The following is a 20,684-nucleotide window of genomic DNA, read 5'->3' on the forward strand; positions in this document are numbered from 1 at the left end:
ACTGTACGTCTGTAGGAGACACATTTAGGGATTAACAGCCCCTGACCAGAAGATGGCTGAGCGTCTATGGACCAGAGGCGATGCTCCCAGGAGGATCTCTGTAGCATATACCGTCCCCGTCATTACTTAAAGTGCATTTTCCACTAGAACCTTGAAACTAGAAGTCCCCGAGTTGTCCTCCCACGTGGAGTCTTAAATATTTCATTCATCCATTGCACAGCAAGTTATCTTGGCCTAACAGATGCCGCACTTCCACTACTATTAATGACAGCCATTACGGCACCCATAGGGATTGTTACTAGTCACACACTGGTAATGCTACATCTCCTCCCGCGGCTTCTTTCTCCTACTACGCTTCTGTAGTTTTAGCATTTTATAAAGGAACCAGGCAGATCAGGATGAGCAGAGCAATGCACGGCATTGGGAGAGGACATAGAAAATTTAATTATTAGAGGTTTTTTTTTTAATAATAAAATATGAGATTATTACCATCAGTAAGCAATGGGGCACCTATGGCTGCAATCTAGAGCTTTAACTATAACATGTACACGGCCCCTTAACCATTATAAACTCGGGACGGTACTAGAAAATGGCTCATGTAGATAAATAAGTAATACCGACAATCCATCACCGCATTCATCGTTCTTATCTGAGTATGACATATATACAGTTCTTTAGAGAAAGCTGCTCTATATACACGTATTTACATATATTATCTGGCATTGTGTGTAACCTGCAATTTCCAAAGCTGGCGCATCGCTGGACTAGTCCCTGTTCACATGTGTACCTTATAGGAGGATGAGTGGTATCTGGCCATACACAGTGTATACACACACATATAAATATATATATATACTGTACACACAGTGACGTGTCCTATAGATACATCCTATTTGTAGAAAAAAGTCTCCTAATGACATCATGCATATGTCCAGTGGTGCCGGCCCCCCACAGAATGGGCATATTGCAGAATGAGAGCGCGCTCGGTCATTGTCCTCATACTTCTATAAAGATTGCTTATCCGTCTGCTTATCCCAGAATGTCCCATGCGAGGGGCTGTGCCGCACCGGGAGGAGGTCGTAGTGGCTGGGAATGTGGCTGTTCCTCGGCAGGTCGTATGGGTTCTGCATGTAGTTGGGGATCTGATGCTGGGCGTCCTGGAGCAGGGTGAGCGACGGCTCTGCGAAGAGACAAGCGGCACATCAGGCACATATCATAATATCACACCCTTTCCTCACTCCTATGTATTGCCCTCACCTACTCCACCCCAAACCACCCGCATTGTTCTTCCATACTGCAAGCTGACACAATACATACGGGTGACAGCACTGGCGGAGGCTGCCATACAAAGAGGCCATTTATCATTACACCGTCTGAGGAGAGGTGACTATTCCCATTGGGATCTGTAAGGAGGGTATGCTCAGGATGTTACCTACCAGCCCGCACAGCAGAAGTGGGTGGCCTTAAAATCAATGTACTGTCACCCTTGAACACCATTTTGTTGCTTTGAAATGTCATGCTGATTAATTTCTCTAATATAACATTAGAGCGGGCAGAGCTTCCCATTCCAGAATCAGACCTTGAAATCCCCTGCATAGATAACGCTTTAAAGACTACCAGTGGTATTCATTTTTTTTCCCTATATCAAAAGTACACATAAAAATAGGAAACTTTGTAAAATAACTAATTAGAGAAATCTGCTTCTTTCTTCTCCTGGATGGATCATTTAATATTCTCAATTCTTGGTTAAATCTGTTTTCAGTGAATACAAGCATTCCCATTACTGAGATGGGAGATGGCAGCTGGTGCTCGTAATGTTCGATGGAGAACTCCAAGGAGAATGTGCCCCAGATTGTCTGTGTCTGCCTCTAGTTCCTCCTCACTCCCCGGTCCATACAGTTTAAAGAACATTAACTGGCATCTCCTCTCTAAGTAATATGATACTGTGGCTTCACTAAATACACATTTTACAGATTTTAACCATTAGAGTGAAAAAATCAATCCAGGAGGAGAAAGAAACAAATTTCTCTGAGAAGATATATTACAAAGTTGCTTATTTTGATATGTACTATTGATTTGAGAAATAAAAATTAAAACAACGGCTACTCTTTAAAAAAAAACAGCTGCCACTAGAGGGAGCTCAGAAGCTTCCTGCATACACAGTGACATCAATAGTAGCATGGTACAGTATGCAGCAAGCTCCCTCTAGTGGTGACTACAGGTTGCCAACTGTTAATAAAAATCCCAGATAACTCCTTTATCTTTAGGTAAAAATACAGACTAATTATTATTATTATTATTAATTATTATTATAGCGCCATTTATTCCATGGCGCTTTACATGTGAGGAGGGGTACACATAATAAAAACAAGTACAATAATATTGAACAATACAAGTCACAACTGGTACAGGAGGAGAGAGGACCCTGCCCGCGAGGGCGCACAATCTACTAATGCTACTTTATTAGCCGGAAAAAAGTACAGTCTCCAATAGTCCAAATTAGTATCAAAGAAGAAAAAACCAAAAACTAATATATACAATAACTTTTATTTCAAAACCAAAGGATTAAAAAATAAGCACGACACCCAAACCCCTGATCATGGGAATGGGTCAATAAAAGCCTGGTCTGGTTCAAGCGGGCAAAAATACAAGGGACGAAAAATAGGGGGAAAAAAAGGGTACACAAAATTCTAAATGCCCCTAAAGATTATTCCCTGCCTGTCTGCGGAGGTTGGCACCCTCTTGAACGCACTATGGCGCCCCCGTTCCACGACGGCTCACCCTAAAAGCCCTGTACGTCCCTTTGTGTGATGATGAAAGATGCCTAATGATATATCCAAATGGCCCACACTGCCGGGCCCAGAGAAAAGTAGAAACAGCCTACATAAACCAAATACCAGGTAGTATTTCACCAACAATAAACAAATAGACAAGTCTGACCGCACAAGGCCCTACATCCTAATACACTACGTAAATGGCTCAGGCTAGTACACCCTACTGAGTCCCTAGCAAAGAGTCCCTGCCTACCAGCGGAGGTTGGCACCCTCTTGAACGCAAAATGGCGCCCCTCTACTGTTGAGGCCAGTGCGTCCTCATCTATGTATATACTTGTAAAGGGCTCAGCAGCCAATTTGTGTTTAGTACCTTAGAAGGTGCAGTGTGTATATCTAAATATATTACAGTTAGCACCAGTTTGTGTGCCTTTATACAGTTTATATCTTGTTTTTTGGTCTGGCCGAAGGCCGAGGGACTTAGAACTACGGGTCACCGCTTTAGCCCCTAAGGCACCATCTCTGTTTAGGCTTCCCTTGTTTATAGGGACGGTGTAAGGGCCAACAGGGACAGCCGCCGAGGAGCGGGGGTGCCATTTTGCGTTCAAGAGGGTGCCAACCTCCGCTGGTAGGCAGGGACTCTTTGCTAGGGACTCAGTAGGTTGTACTAGCCTGAGCCATTTACGTAGTGTATTAGGATGTAGGGCCTTGTGCGGTCAGACTTGTCTATTTGTTTATTGTTGGTGAAATACTACCTGGTATTTGGTTTATGTAGGCTGTTTCTACTTTTCTCTGGGCCCGGCAGTGTGGGCCATTTGGATATATCATTAGGCATCTTTCATCATCACACAAAGGGACGTACAGGGCTTTTAGGGTGAGCCGTCGTGGAGCGGGGGCGCCATAGTGCGTTCAAGAGGGTGCCAACCTCCGTAGACAGGCAGGGAATAATCTTTAGGGGCATTTAGAATTTTTTGTACCCTTTTTTTCCCCCTATTTTTCGTCCCTTGTATTTTTGCCCGCTTGAACCAGACCAGGCTTTTATTGACCCATTCCCATGATCAGGGGTTTGGGTGTCGTGCTTATTTTTTTAATCCTTTGGTTTTGAAATAAAAGTTATTGTATATATTAGTTTTTGTTTTTTTCTACTTTATTAGCCCCATTAAAAAATCCATCCTGTTTCAGCATTACCAAGGACCCACATGTGACTCTATGGGACCACTTTACGTACAGGAAAAAGAAAGAAAAGGTCAGAGGGCAAGTCTTTGAAACGACATTTTATCCCTAACCCAACTTTTTGACAATTATTCAAAATTTCTGCATTGTCAGTACCAGATCAATGCCAGGCTCTTATAGAATAAAGAACTTCCTCGGACAATACAACCTATTGTCTGCCCTTACAAAGAGGAAATATCGTGGCTTGTGCTTTAGTAGGAATAATTACGATCCTGAGCCATGCGTGAGAAAGTTCCTATGATATTGTATAAGCAACAGGTTCACCCTGATGAATGCACATTTTATATTTGCAGTTTTCCCATTTCCTACAGAGGTTCCTCTGTGTTTGGTGTAGCAGATATTAATGTTATCATAGATATTTTTCTTGCGTATTCAACCAAATCCTGTTTGTGTTGATCTATCGTAGGGCTGGAAAATCACAGCCATCGGGAATTAAATCTGGTAACAAGAATCACTTATATGTGGCAATGCTTCACCTGTAGCATGGCTACATATTGGAGGGGGTGTAAAGTCACACTTTCCTAAAATGTAGCACCGCTTTTTATCTGGGGGCTATGTTTGGTTTTGTAGACCATCCTCATTGCACAAACAAATGGATCCGGCGGAAATTGTCAAAAACTGATGCGCCGGATCCGTTTTTTAGCTGGATCCGGTCTGTTTTTTTTTGACGAGAGAGAGACCCCAGAAAGGAAAATCTGCATCATTTGTATGGAAAATGCTTTGAAAACCGGATCCGGCCACCGGATTCATTGTTTCACACCTCCGTTTCATGTGTTTTTGGCCGATTCCGTCAGTGTTTGTTTTTTTCCGCCAGACAAAAAAATGTTGCAGTGGACGTTTTCTCCATCCGCCGGAAACGACTATTTGAACGGATCCGGAAAAAAAATGGATGAAACGTCTGCCCATCAGGCACAATCCGGCGATAATACAACTCTATGGGAAAAAAACGGATCAGGTGTGAAACAAAAAACGGATCCGTTTTTTTCAAAAATTTCCGGATTGTGCCTGAAACAAAAAACCTGACGTGTGAAAGTAGCCTAAATGAGTTGCAGTACTAGAAGAAACCCATTGACAAGTCTTTAGTTTGTACAACTGAGGGTATGTGCACACGTCAGGATTTTTTCCTGGCAAAATCCTGAGAATTCTGCCAGAAATCCGCGTGCTTTTTTCGCGTGGATTTCTCGCGGAATTTGCGCGTTTTTTGCGTGGATTTTTTGCGTTTTTTTTATTTTATTTTCCGGAATGTCCTTTTTGATAGGAAATCCGCAGCAAATCCGGAAAAAGATAGAGCATGTCCGGATTTTTTGCGGTATGCGTTTTTTTCCCGGAAAAAAACGCTAACATATGCACAAAAAATGCGGAATGCATTCTAAAAGATAGGATGCATAATGTTAGCATTTTTTTACCGGATTTATAGCGTTTTTATGGCGAAATTCCGCAAAAAAACGCTAAAAATCCTGACGTATGCACATACCCTGAGGACTACGCATGTTCTTCCATGATCATTTATTACTGAACCTAGTAGCAGACTCAAACTAAAAAGTACCGTCTATAGAAAAATGTGATCAATAAATGAGGGTGGCCTGCTGCCAAGATGTAAGAGGAGCCCCTGTGCAATCCACTGACATTGCTATTCACAGATTTATCACGTTAGATGTCTTCTTTTGTGGTCCGTAAATGGGGTTGGGAATCTCAGATTTGCAGGAGTTTCCAATAGACTGGCTTGTCCCAAAGTTACTGTAAGCTCTTCAGCCGACCTACCAAGGAACCACCTTGTGGGTTTTTAAGGAACCAACTGGTGCCACTCAAAGGGGCACACCAGTCGCTTTGCACTTTTTACAGACCTTGCCTTTCTCACATCTGCAGTTTCAGTCCCCACAGGGCAATAACAGTTTTAGTGTACGTTCACACAAAGTAGGGTACAGATTTCACATAGCTTGGGCCACAGTGACTGTTGTCTATGCAGCCTGCTGTACCGTGCTGCTTAGGTTCTTGCAGGGACCTTCCTCTACCAGAGCCAGCCCTGACTATATACAGGTAGAGGTGCACCAGTCACACTGAAGAGAACACAATCACCTTTCACTGACCCTGACCTAGTGTAACTGCAAACGTGCAATTATGTGTTCATTGTCGGATGTCTATGATACAACCCGAGAACAGTTCCAGGCCCAACAGTGCAATAACAGTTTTAGTCCAAGTGCACCCAAGCTAGTATACCATTTTCTTAAAGGGTTCTTCTCAAAATCACAATGTGGTATTATAATAAAATACTTATGTAGCCTATTCATTCGTGCCAATATAACATATTGTTAAATCTGCCCTGTTTTTCAAGTACCACCCCTTCAGGATGCCCTTCCAGTTTCTTTTTACCATCCAGTTGCCATTGGCTCATGGTTGAGCATACGCACTAGAGTCTCTCTTAGTTGGCTCGCTACCAGCGTAGCTCTGCTGTGCATCCGCCACTGACATACGTTAGTATACACTCTATTCTTCTTTACAGTATATGCTCCTACACAGTACTATGATGAATTTTTATTCTGCCATCTACATCAAGATAGCTGCATGAGTGTTTTTACAGCGCTGCTCTGTTAGCTGGTTTCCAGCGGATCGCAATAGTTCTGCACTCTGCTCTTCTTTACCTCCACTGGGGAGCATAAAATAACTGGCACAGCAAAGCTGAGACAAGCAGGGCTGGGCTGTGCTTGATGTCTGCTGCTGAGAGATAAATGATGCAAAACTACAAATGCCGCTCTGTTGATGAATATGGTATAGGATAATCTTCTGCCATATACATCCATAGAATAGAACTTTCAGTTTTAAATCAGTCATCGGTCAGTGGTAAGCAACAAACACACCTCAGTGCTGCATTTTTCAGCTCTGCAGAGCCTACTTATTCAATCTCTGTTGTGAAGCCACAGCAGAGCGGAGTATATGACAGTTGAGCTGTGCTGGAACTCAGCTAACATTAATGATGTAAAAACACACATGCAACTGTGTTGATGTACATAGCAGAAGATCAAATCTTTCAGACAAAGTAGGACCACACAGTGCACAGACAGAAGTAAAGAGTGTATTCTAAATGTACATTAGTTTGATGATGTGCCAAACATCTGTAATGAAGGCAGCAAAGATTAGCATTGTATAACAGGGCAGGAAGCTTGTGCTATTTTACACATTCAGTCAGTTTGCTTCTAGCACAGCTGTAAGTCATCAACTCAGAGAAGTGGGGCTAGTCAAAACCACACTATAGAGGGAGGAAGGTGTATGCAATACTTAGGAGAAGCAGGGTGCTGCTGGGAAGTATAGTTTTAGTAGTGTAAAAGTGTGTTTCCACGGTCAGGAACACGCAGCGTCCAGATGTTACAGAATAGTGGAGGGGATTTCATGAAATCCCGTCTCCACTATACGGTAAAAGATGCAGGCAGCAGACCCGCGTAAACAGACATGCGGCGCATCTTTCCAGAATGCAGCATGTCTGTTTACAATGCGGCGATGCTCCGTCGCTGCACCGTAAATTTACCATAGACTATCATTAGATGCGGTAAAACCGCATCTAATGATTAGTCACATCACATGCGTAGTAACTGCGTAAATGCAGCTTACTACTCATGTCTCCAAATTTAAATAAGTTCTTACCTGTCCCACCGCCAGAAGTCCGTGTCCACTGCAGTTCTCGCAATAACTTAGCTTACCACGAGAACTGCCGTGCACGTGACCGGGGGTTATCTCCGGTCACTAGTCTGGTTCTCACGATCAGCTGATTGTGAGAACGCTGCAGTGTAGGTGATCGCTGGAGAGTTATCTCCGGCGGTCGTCTACAAGCTCTGCTATGTCTGGAAGTCAGGCCTCCAGATGTAGCAGAGCTGGACTCGTCGTGGGGCACTCGTTATTTAATGAACTACGTCGGACACAGGGAGTATACTGTTGGTTTATTATTTTTTCTTTTTTTCCAGGAGAACGGGGGTGTCGCAGGAATGAGCGTACAATAAAGATGTCAAAACTTTGTGGTGTTTTATTTAATTAAAATACTTTATTCTGCATGTGTGTGTTTTATTAACCCTTTACCAACTATAGGATTAGTTATGGTAGGTATCTTATGGACGCCTCTCCTTTACTAAGCCGGCTTAATGTCACCTTACAAAGGTGACATTAACCTTTTATTACCCCATATGCCACAGCTACAGGGCAGTGGGAAGAGAGAGGCTAAGTGCTGGAATTGGTGAATCCTACAGATGCACCATTTCTGGGGCGGCTGGGAGATGATATTTGTAGCTGGGAGGGGGGGGCAATATCCATGGCCCCTCTCTAGGCTATGAATATCAGCCCGCAGCTGTCTGTGTAGCCTTTCTGGCTATAAATTATAGGAGGACCCCACGTCTTTTTTTTGGGGGGGTCCCCCTATGCTAATAGCCAGTAAAGGCTAAATATACAGCTGCAGGCTGATATTCATAGCCTGGGAAGCACTATGGGTATTCACCTCTTCCCAGGCTACAAACATCCGTCCCCCAGTTGCTGGCTTTCCCTCTCTGGCGCAGAGCCCGCACCATTTTTTTTTTCATAAAAAAAAAAAAATTAAATAGATATTGCGTTTAAGGCCGGGGTCACGCTTGCGAGAAACTCGCACGAGTCTCTTGCCTCAATACCCGGCACTGCATTGTGGACGGCTGCGGACTTCCTCCATGAAGCCCTTTCCTCGGCCGCACCTCTGACGCTAGCTCTGCCTACTTCTGCATGCAGCATGCATGCGGCCTGCGCACCTATCTTTAACATTAGGTACGCAGGTTGTGCCGCTGTATGCGGATGCTTCCGCATGCATCATTTTGACGATGCAGCGACCAGCGTAGAACGCAGCTTGTAGCAATTTTTTTTCTCTGCATCGTCAAAACTATGCATGCGGAAGCATCCGCATACAGCGGCACGACCTGCGTACCTAATGTTAAAGATAGGTACGCAGGCCGCATGCACGCCACATGCAGAAGGGGAGGGGCTTCACGGAGGAAGTCCGCAGCCCTCCGCAGCTCCTCAAAACGCTAGTGTGAAACTAGCCTTAGACTGTAATATAACATAAGCATAATAACAGTAATTTGTAGCAGCAGAATATTTGGTAGGTTTTAAACTGAAAGACTTGGACAACTTCATCCCAGACTCTCAGGAAGAGGAGTATTGAGTAAAGGGTATGCTCCCCATATTTTAATACTCCAAAACCGCAGTTCACAGACATAAATAGCTTATGGTGAACTGCGGTGAACTCACTGAGCTCAGCGCTGCACCATAAGACTTTTTCACACGGTGCTAGCGGTGATCTCACTGAGGTCTCGGAACTTCATCGTCCCAGCTCAAAGTGAAGTGAGCTAGGAACGCAGCCTCAGTGACCTGTTGTAGCCTTGATGACGTCACCGCTAGTCACTGACGCTGTGCTCACAGTAGCTCATTCTTCTGTGGTTTTCAGCCTGGACGGTCGCATCTTCGCACCATCCAGGTTGAAAACCATTCATTGCAGACATGGATTATGGCATGGGACAGTATGTTGGACAAGTGAGGGATATGGTTGTTTTTTATTTAATTATTTTTTTACAGGAGACCAGGGCTGCAATGGAAAGGGCATAAGGTGAGTATAACTTTTATTTTCAAATAAAAAAGTAAAACGGTGTGTATTTTTATTTTTAAAAAAGACTTCATTCTGGCCGTGTATTTATTTACAATCCGACTATGGAGTTAGTAATAGAGAGAGGCGTCTTATAGACGTCTCTGCATTACTAACTTGTGGGTTTGATGTTAGTGGCCATAAAACAGCTGACATCAACTCCACAAATATTAACCCCACTTGCCACCACCACAAGGCAATTGGGAAGAGCCAGGCAAAGCACCAGAACTGAAGCATCTAATAGAGTTTTGAGGGTAGCTGCAGGCTCCTATTTTTAGGCTGGGGGGCTATCCATGGCCCCTTACCAGCCTGAGAATACCAGCCCCCAGCTATATGCTTTAGCTTGGCTGGTTTCAAAAATGGGGGGAGATCCCATGCTGGTTTTTTAAATTTACTTAAATAATTTAAAACCAGCCATGATAAAGTTGACAGCTGAGGGTTACAGCCCGCAGCTGTCAGTTTTGCCATGCTGGTTATCAAAAATAGAGGGAAACCCATGTCAGGTTTTTGGTTTTTTAAATTTATTTATAGCATAGGCACTGGCTGATTAATACTTCCATCAGCCAGCGCCTGCTCTCGCTGTTATCAGAAACAGCAGGCGTAGACTGATGGGAGTAGTAGTCCCATCAGCTGACGCCTATGACTGGAGATAAACTTTTTACCTTTGGTCAAGGCTGCTGGCTCACGCTGTCAGATGACAGTGTGGGTGCTGCAGTGCTCTGACAAGCAGTAATGATCTTACTGATGCAGATGACAGCATGACAAACAATGGATGTTCGGCCCTTCCATTCATCTGAATGGGATCTGGGTTCAGGTACTGTTCTGGTACTCGAACCAAACTTTTTTGAACTGTTTGGCAGAACCTGCCGGACCTGAACATCCATGGGTTCGCCCATCACCAATTATGACTTGTACAGATGGAGGTGAGGACATTTTCTTTCCCAAGAGACAGACCAGAGGAACCTGTCCTTAGCAGGAAGGATATGGCAGAAACAGGAGGAGCAGGAAGATGATGGGGCTAGTTTCTAGAAGAAAACATTGGTCAGGGTTTTGATGTGCAGGGAGTAATAGACGATTGCATTTATAGAAACATTTCTGCAGTTGTATTTTTTTCTACATTTTTTTGCATACATTTTCAAAAGCCATGGTACGATGGGGCTTTACCCACACGCTGATCACCCTACAGAATGGTCACTAAACTGACCACAAACTCTGACTACAGTTCCTGTACTGTATAACCACTGATATAATGCAGCAAATGATTGCCTTCATAGCGAGGACAGGTTTACTTGCAAGACCACAAAACAAATACGGTACATAAAATGGGATCTCGTCCTGGATTGAGTTAACTCAACTCTCACAGTCTCCTCTACATAAAGGATCCACTGCTCGTTTAAAATCTAATTTTAAGAAATTGGACAGGTAACGAGCCCCTTTAGATTTCCTGGTGGCCTGTGCAGGTTCGAAACTGGATAACTGAAGTGGAGTTCCAGTTTCTACTTCTTTTACAGGGTCTACCTTTATGATATGTATACCATGCGCCGTGATGAGCAAGGATCATATACACTTTAAGAAACCTGAGGATGGGGATGAGCACAGTTGGTCACTTGGATGAATGTAGCAAGCAATGTTTGTCAGCAAGTCATGCAGACTGGTCTGTGCTGGCATCAAGCAAGTCTGGTGCTACAGCATCATGCACATGTGCAGCTGGCATGGAAACTGACACTTACCCACGTCATATACATTTTTGTTAGCTTTTGATGAGGGTGGTATATCTGAGTATGGGGCATCAGTGTGGACAGGTGAGGTCATTTCCACGTAGCTGTTCTCTGAGTGTTTGGAGTGCTGCGCGGGGGGGTCTGTAATGGTGGCATAAGGGTTCTCACTGCTGCTCAGAGAGCAGGTGCTGGAGCTGCACCCTGACTCTTTCATACAATCTGCAAAAAGCAACAAACACAAGTCAAAAATAATCTGGGGGACGAGACTGGAGCTCAGGAGGCAGCAGGAAAAATGGCAGGAAAGGGGGAAGCCCTAAAGGTTAAAAACAAATGTTCACTCTAAGAGCTGGTAAGTCAAGGGCAAAAATGTGGAGGATGTTAGCGGGTGGTGGAACCTATTACAGAGCTTTAAGAACAGCACTACCTAAAAATTCACCGTGTGTGGCCGCAGTGACATGCAGGAGCATGTGACAAAACGCTCAGAATTCATCTAATTCTATACCCAAATTTCTTACCTAACAGCGGGGGCGTCAATAAAATGGGGGAGGGACACAAGTAGCAGTTGTACTTGTGTCTTGGTGCTTGAAGAGGGTCAAAGGCCCCTCAGCAACATATACCAGTATTAGAAATGGTGCATGGCTTATTTGGGTCCCTAATACAGATTTTGCATTTGGGCAAAGGATATATATTATTCACTTAAAGGGAATATGTCGGCAGATTTTTGCCATGTGATGTGAGGACCGCATGAGTTAGGGTCTGCAACACAGATTTCAGCGATGTGTCACTTATTAGGTTGTGTTCTGTTGTCTCAATACAATGAGTGTTTTATAAGCGGGAGGTCACCATTGGCAGACTAGTGCCCACCTGTATCCTGGTCCAGCCATGCCCCCAGCACTGATTAGCAGTTTACTGTCAATCTACAATGTACACAGAAAGCTGTTAATCAGGGGTGTGGGCAGGGTTAGCTTCCTGAGCTCTGCTCCATGTCAGGCCAGTCTCACACGTCCAGATAATTCCGGTACCGGAAAAATCGGTACCAGAATTATCCGTGTCCGTGTGTCCGTGAGCTCACGTAGGCCATCTGTGTGGCACACGTGCGGCACAAGTGTGCCGCCCGTGTGCCGTCTGGGTACCACACGGAGCGTGCAGGAGACAGCGCTAGAGATAAGCGCTGTCCCCTGCATCTGGTGCTGAAGCCGCCATTCATATCTTCTCTCCAGCAGAGTTCGCTGGATAGAAGATATGAAAAATCCTTTTTTTTTTTTTTTTCGTGTTTTAAATAAAGATCCCTGTCCCCAACCCCCTCCCACCCCCTGTGCGCCCCCCGCTGTTATTTAAATACTCACCCGGCTCCCTCGCAGCGTCCTGTCCTCGTCGCACCTTCTCCTGTATGAGCGGTCACGTGGTGCCGCCCATTACAGTGATGAATATGCGGCTCTACCCCTATGGGAGGTGGAGCCACATATTCATGACTGTAATCGGCACCACGTGGGGGGGACAGCGCTTACTGTAGCGCTGTCTCCTGCACGGCACACGGACTGCACACGGACAACATCCGTGTGCGGTACGTGTTTTACACGGACCCATTGACTTTAATGGGTCCGTGTAATCCGTTCGCTCCCATGAACACTGACATGTCTCCGTGTTTTGCACACGGACACACGGTCCGTGAAAACACGCTGACATGTGCAGGGACACATTGATTTCAATGTGTCTACGTGAGTCAGTGTCTCCGGTATGTGAGGAAACTGTCACCTCACGTACCGGAGCCACTGACGTGTGAAACCGGCCTTATACAGCTCTGGCAAAAATTAAGAGACCATTGCAAAATGTTCAGTTTGTCTGATTTTTCTCTTTATAGGTATATTTATGAGTAAAATGTAAATTGTTCTTTTATTCTATAAACTTCTGACATGTCTCTGGACTTCCAATTGTATTTTTTTTCTGACAAAGAAAAATGGTCAAAATTGAAAAAAGCCCAGTGCTTTCAGACCTCAAATAATGCAACAAAAACCAAGATCATAGTCATTTAGAAGCAACAATACTAATGTTTTAACTGAGGAAGAGTTCAGAAATCAATATTTTGTGGAATAACCATGATTTTTATTCACAGCTTTCATGCATCTTGGCATGCTTTCCACCAGTCTTTCACACTGCTCCTGGCACAAACATTTAAGCAGTTCTTCTTTGTTTGATGGCTTGTGACTATCCATCATCTTCTTGGTTACACTCCAGAGGTTTTCAATGGGGTTCAGGTCTGGAGATTGGGCTGCCCATGACAGGGTTTTGATGCGGTGGTCTCTTAATTTTTGCCAGACCTGTATATAAAAACTCTAATTGTGTTGCAATTGCTGCACCCAGTAAACTAAGTGACACATCACTGGAATCAGGGTCTCTGCCCCTACATTATGCTGCTCTCAGAGGAGATAGAAAAAAATCTTGTGGCAGATTCCCTTTAAGCTACCTATAAACTTTAGACAGCTCAGGCTTCTTCTGCCAATATCTATTTCTCACAACTTTCTAATACATATGCAATCTTAGCACTACAACTAAGCACCCATTCAAGTGAATAGGAGCTAAGCTGCAGTACCTGGGTGTGGCCACTACACAGTGTATGGAGTCATGTTGCGCCACATTGTACAGTGTCTACATCCGTCCGCCACCGGAGCTAGCAACAGCTGATCAGTGGGGATTGCTGGTAGTTAGACTGCATACATCGGATATTGAGGACCTATCAGAGGATAAGGCATCATTATGGACAACCCCTTTAAGGCTGCTGAAATGAATGGGAATTACTTGACAGAGATATATTATAGATAATTATATTCCCCAGAAAGTGATGGCTGCAGCAATAGACCAGGAAATGACATAAGTGCTGTATACAGAGCCTCTGTGTATTATGTAATTATCATGCCTTATCTAGGCCTTCATAAAGCTGTCATTAATTCACTAGTGTTTTAATGACTTCAAGTCTATGTGCACACGTCTGGATTTCTTGCAGAAATTTCCTGAAAAAAAAACTGACATTTTCTGCAAGTCAAGTAATCCATATGCATATTTTACGCATATTTCTCGTGTTTTTTTTGCGGATTTTTCGCGTTTTTTTCGCATATTTCTCATGTTTTTTTCCCGGAGGTTCTGGGATGCAATAATATAATGGGAGATCCGCAAAAAATCCGCAAAATTAATGACCATGCTGCGCTTTTTTCCGCAATGCATTTTTTTGGCGGAAAAAAACGCAACATATGCACAAAAATTGCGGAATGCATTCTAAATGATGGGATGCATATGTATGCGTATTTTAAGCGTTTTTTTTTTTCTCATTTTTATAGCAAAAAAAACATGAAAAATCCGGAACGTTTGCACACAGCCTTAAGCTCTAGGTATTTTGACAAAGCTGCCCCCAAACTGGCGTAAGCTGCCAAAAGATACAAGATGTTTGTGCGGCCTAGCGTTGCGTGAAAATTTTGGAACTTTTCAAAGTGTTTTACACCAGTTTTCTGGCATAAACACTTTGATGGATTGAAGCTAATATATCAGCTTAGCCAGTGGGAAAAAATTGCAGTCACCTAAAAACAGCAAAACTATGAAAAAAATCTTTATAGAAAATATATTTAGAATAAAACATGTAATTTTCTGATGACACGTTGTTTTTAAGGTGTCACTTCTGTTGTTCTTAAGGGCTTTGTGACATCCCCAATTATACCTACTCCTATTTAACTGTGGAAAACACATTAACTACAGTTCTACATGTGAACTCATGTACTGTGTCTAACTAGAGATGCAAATTATGGATTTTACTAAAAATATGTGGTTTAACCAACACAGAATTTTACATTATTCTAGTTAGCGGGAATCTGTAGTCACACTTGACTGAGCCAGAAGAATGGACAAGAAATGCCTGTGATCTGTTATATACAGGGGAGAAGTGAACTACTTTAAGCCACTGAACATTTCTATCGGGGATCCATTATGTAAGATATGTAAATTGTGCAATTAGCGTAAACCCTAGATCTGACTTTTCAATGCCCTGTATGGACAGTCCAGGGAAGGCTTGGTGTTAATGAGGACCTTAAAGCGGAATTAATGAGAAGCAGTGAATGGGTGTAGAAAGCAGCATGCATGGGACGAGGGATGAGCAGGAGCGCTCTGTTTAGAGGAAAGGATGTGAGCAAGCAAAGAGTGGCACACACAGGCAGGAGGAAACAGAGGCTTTCTGTGTCTGTCCCTTCCCAATACAACAGCATGACTGTCCAGTTGTGTCTCTGCCAAACGGCTGGCAAGCATCCATACACAACATCATTAACAAAGACAACGTCTATCGCTTCCAAACATACATGAACAGAATACTCATTTCCACAAATACAAAAAGTAATGCATCAGTAATAACGAACACATCCCAATATAAACATATATACATTTATGAACAAATAGGAAGAATACGTCTACAAATGGTGCTTGATCATGAGGTTTTGTATTGACCTGTAATATTTATCCATTATACTAAGTAAGGTTAAAGCACCACTCCAGTTGTTTTTTGTATTCAGCCGTTGTATTGGTGCCACTAATCTAAGTTGCCCCCTGCACTTAGTCTCATACTCGCCATCTGCCATCTTCAGCTGTTCTCAGTGCCGCTCCGGTAAGTCTCCAGCAGTTTGTGACCTGCAGGATCGCTCCAGTGTTTGAGGCCAGTACTCAATGTAAGTCGGTGAGACCGGAACAAGGCTCCCACAGACTTACACAAAGAGCTTCTGACCAATACATCTGACTTGCGCTCAGTCAAAAGCTATAGTCACAAGATATTGGCCAGGAGTGGTGCTGGGAACAGCTGAAGATGGTGACTGGTAACAATAATACTAGACGCGGGGAGCTTAGATTGGCAGCATCACTGCAAGGCTGAAATAAAAAAAAATACTACTCTAGTTGTGCTTTTACGTTTTCACAAGGAACTTTTAGTTTAGTTGGGGCTGCGTACTTTTGCTATGCGAAAAATGCAGCAACTTACAGTTTCAGCAAAATGGCTGGGATTTGCAGAAACCTCATGCCCGCCGTGCTTTTTGTTTTAACGTTGCGTAAACTGACCTCCGGTGCGTTTTTATGATAAGCAACATGTCAATTTCGCTTGTGAGTAGATTGAATTAGATGCAGAAAATGGGCAGGTAAAAAATGCTCAAGTGTTTTTAGTGCATTTCTGCATTAATCTGCACATAACTGTATCAATAATGTTATGTTCAAAGTCAAATACCGGGAATTATCAAAAACAAAGCAGCTACACTTAAAACATGACACATCAACAAGAGACAAACCGCAGAGTCAAAAACGCAATTAAAATGCACGTAAAGAAACGCACAAAAAAAAATACAAGCAACCAAATTTATTTAATTGGTGCAGAAACGATGCAGATAAATTTGCAGCTTTAAAAACTCATCAAATACTCATTGTGGGAACGTAGCCTTAGAGGAGACTCCATGGCACATTACATTATCTGTAGCATTGCGCTGTGCTATATGATGCATCACCTTCATGGTATTACACTAATATAACTATGCTTGGTATTATCATTAACATTTTGTCTGAGGGTCTACGTTTCAAAACATATCATATCCTAAAAATATTGGTAATCAATACATACCAAAACACTGAAGAGGTTTTCCGTTTTCAGAAAAGTAGAATCCTAAGGTGCAGTTTGTTGTTAAAAAACAAAAACAAATTGTGCCTCTGCTGATACTCCTGTCGTTTGTTGTTGTCGTCTTCAGTGCTCACACTACATTGACAGCACTGCAACCAATCAGTGATTGTAGCGCCTTGTGCTGACGACACAGGCAGAGATGCTGAGTACAGTGATTGCCTTCAGCGCCGGAGTGGCACAGACTCAGCGCTAGACCATGGCAGGGTGAGCAATATGTAGCTTGTTTGTTTTTTACGATCAACTATGCCTGGGTACTGCCCACTTGTATAAAATGTATATATATATATATATATATATATATATATATACCAAATAGTAAAAATGAAGGCAGCACTCCAAAAGTTTCAGGTGAAAAAAGATGTAGTTTTAATCGACCCACATCACTGCGCGACGTTTCGGCTCACTGAGCCTTTTTCAAGCTCAGTGAGCCGAAACGTCGCGCAGTGATGTGGGTCGATTAAAACTACATCTTTTTTCACCTGAAACTTTTGGAGTGCTGCCTTCATTTTTACTATTTGGTATACATGTTGGATTTATGCTTGGACCATTTTATCCAGGGGGCTAAGCACCCACCATTGGTGAGCTTTGTGCTGTTCCATTTTTCTTTCAATATATATATATATATATATATATATATATATATATATATATATATATATATATCCGCATTTCCTAACAGTCGGATCATCCACAAAAGCCATAATCTAAAAAAAATAATATTGTGACTGAGGGATCATATGAACTTACTGTACTATAATGTTTACATGTTCATCCCATTCATAATACTATAAGATCCCTTTAGTGGTGGCTGGAGGGAGCCAACAATTGTGCTTTAGGGTATGTTCACACGTTCCTGATTTCTATCCTTTTTTTTTCAGGACTGAAACCGCAGCTCTTGGCAGAAAACGCAGGTCCTTTTTTTGGTCCTTTTTTTGTGCTTTTTTGGTGCGTTTTTTGATGCGTTTTTTGATCCTTTTTTTTATGCAGTTTTCTATGCAGAGTCTGTGTGTTTTCTAGGAAGTTTTTTTAGGGTTAAAATGGCTGAAAATACCCTAACCCTACCCCTAACCCTACCCCTAACCCTACCCCTACCCCTAACCCTACCCCTACCCCTACCCCTATTCTAACCTTAGTGGAAAAAAAAAAATTCTTAATTTTTTTATTGTCCCTACCTATGGGGGTGACAAAGGGGGAGGGGTGTCATTTACTATTTTTTTATTTTGATCACTGAGATAGGTTATATCTCAGTGATCAAAATGCACTTTGGAACGAATCTGCCGGCCGGCAGATTCGGCGGGCGCACTGCGCATGCGCCCTCCATTTTGCAAGATGGCGGCGGCCAGGGAGAAGACGGCCTGACGGACACCGGGAGGCCGGGTAAGTATAAGGGGGGGAGATTAGGGCACAGGGGGGGCATCGGAGCACGGGGGGGGCATCGGAGTACGGGGGGAGGGCATCGGAGCATGGGGGGGTGGGATCGGGGCAGCCACACTCCGCCCACGCACTTCCGCCCGCTTCCCTGCACTTCCTGCTGCAGCGGTTCGGCACCACAAACCGCAATAAAACCCGCAGATATATTTTTGATCTGCGGGTTTTACTGCGGGTTTGACCTCACAATGGAGGTCTATGGGTGCAGAACCGCTGCGGCTCTGAAAAAAGAAGTGACATGGTACTTCTTTTTTACCGCGGCTATTCAGCGCGGCTTTTTTTCCCGATTCCCGCATCATGTGCACAGTGGTTCCTGTTTTCCATAGGGTACAGTGCACTGTACCCTGCATGGAAAACAGCTGCGGAACCGCAGCGGCAAAAACGCTGCGGTTCCGCAGAAAAAAACGCACTGTGTGAACATGGCCTTAATATCATGTTTTGTTTATGTAAGGGATCTGTATCCAAGAAAATAACCTTAAAATTAATATAATTAATACATTATTAATTTTACCACAGAGGGCTGAACCTAAAAAGGTGTGAAATAGTAAAGGAATGGCCTAGAGGTGGTCTGTTATACCCCAGTTCTTAAGTACCTCTAACAAACAGTTGTTAAGTCTAAAGGTGCCCAAGTGAAAAGTCATCCAAACCTGTCAATTTTATACTAGTGCTTGAAAGTTTGTGAACCATTCAACATTTTCCATATTTGTCAATAAATTTGACCTGAAAAACTATATCAAATTCTTTCATAAGTCCTAACAGTATTTAAAGAGAACCAAATCAAACAAATGAGTCAAAAATATAAGACTACACCATGTTTTTAACTGAGAAAAATGGACCTATATTACATGTCCGTGAGTTGCAAAAGTATGTGAAATTTTAGGATTTGCAGATAATTTGAAGGTGAAATTAAAAGTATGGTGTCTTCAATAAATAGGATGACCATCTTGGTAGGAGTGGGTGTCCTGTTTTATTTAAAGAACAGGGATCTATCAAAGTCTCATCATCACTACACATGTTTGTGTTTATCATGGCATGAACAAAGATTTCTTAGGACCTCACAAAAAGTTATTCACGCTCATTAAACTGAAAAAGTTTTGACTCCACCAAGCAGCAGTCAGACAGAATGTGAACAAATAGAGGAAATTCAAGACCATTATAACCTTTCCCAAGAGTGGTCAACCAACAATGATCACTCAAAGAGCAAAGGAACCCAAAGTAACTTCTAAGCAACTAAAGGCCTCTCACATTAGCTAATGTAAATGCTCATGAGTCCGCCATCAAGAGGACACAGAACAACAATGGTGTGCCCTGCAGGATTGGATCTAGAAAGCTGCTGCTCTTCAAAAAGAACAATGCAGCTCTTCTACAGCTTGTTAAAGATCACATAGATAAGCCAGAAGGCTGTTATGGATGAGACCATGATGAAGCTTTTTTGGTTTAAATGAGATGCGTCATGTTTGGAGAAACATAAGCCATGGCACTGCAGAATAGAAACCTAGCATCCTCTGTAAAACGTATCTTGGTGGTAGTATCATGGTTTGGGCCTGTTTTGCTGTATCTGGGCCAAGACAGCTTGCCATCATTGTAATAATTCTTAATTTTAGCAGTCAATTCTAAAGATAAATGTTAGGACGAAAAAAAATGTAGGTCATCCAGCAAGACAAGGCCCCCAAACCACACAAGTCGTTCTCTAAAACAGAGGTCCCCAACTCCAGTCCTCAAGGCCCACCAACATGTCATGTTTTCAGGATTTCCTTAGTCTTGCCCAGGTAATAATTGCATCACCTGTGCAATGCAAAGGAAATCCTGAAAACATGACCTGTTGGTGGGCCTTGAGGACTGGAGTTGGGGACCTCTGCTCTAAAAGAATGGTTAAAGAAGAATCAACCTAAAAAGTTATAAAATAATAAAGTTAAAGGTTTGGAATGGTTGAGTCCTGACCTGAATCCTACAGAAATGTTGAAGGGCCTGAAGTGAGCAGTTATTGGGAGAAAATCCACCAACATAACAGAGTCGAAGCAGTTTTGTAAGGTGGCTAAAAATCCTCTAAGTTATTGCTGCACACCAAATACTGAAAGCAAAGGTTCATATACTTTTGCCACTGATAGACAAGTGATATTGAATATTTTTCCACAATTCAAAAATGTTTGTAACTCATTCTATTATTTGGTTTTCTTTATCTACTTTTAGGACTTTTGTGA

The 20,684-nt window shown here is 42.9% G+C and overlaps 1 protein-coding gene across 10 annotated transcripts in view; it reads right to left on the minus strand.

Moving 5' to 3' along the window:
* Positions 1 to 440: 440 nt before the first annotated feature.
* The window catches only part of MEGF11 (multiple EGF like domains 11), a 739,878-nt gene continuing 719,634 nt past the window's right edge, over positions 441 to 20,684 (minus strand). For 6 of the 10 annotated variants that reach the window (XM_069766385.1, XM_069766388.1, XM_069766387.1 and 3 more), the window contains one exon: positions 441 to 1,180. In XM_069766385.1, the coding sequence (XP_069622486.1) occupies positions 1,005 to 1,180 (176 nt within the window). In that variant the 3' untranslated portion in view covers positions 441 to 1,004. Of the gene's footprint in view, positions 1,181 to 11,378; positions 11,586 to 20,684 lie in introns of all 10 variants that reach the window. The other 4 variants (XM_069766379.1, XM_069766382.1, XM_069766381.1 and 1 more) reach the window with 2 other exon arrangements.

This window comes from Ranitomeya imitator, chromosome 4, assembly GCF_032444005.1.
Source record: "Ranitomeya imitator isolate aRanImi1 chromosome 4, aRanImi1.pri, whole genome shotgun sequence".
Taxonomy (NCBI): Eukaryota; Metazoa; Chordata; class Amphibia; order Anura; family Dendrobatidae; genus Ranitomeya; species Ranitomeya imitator.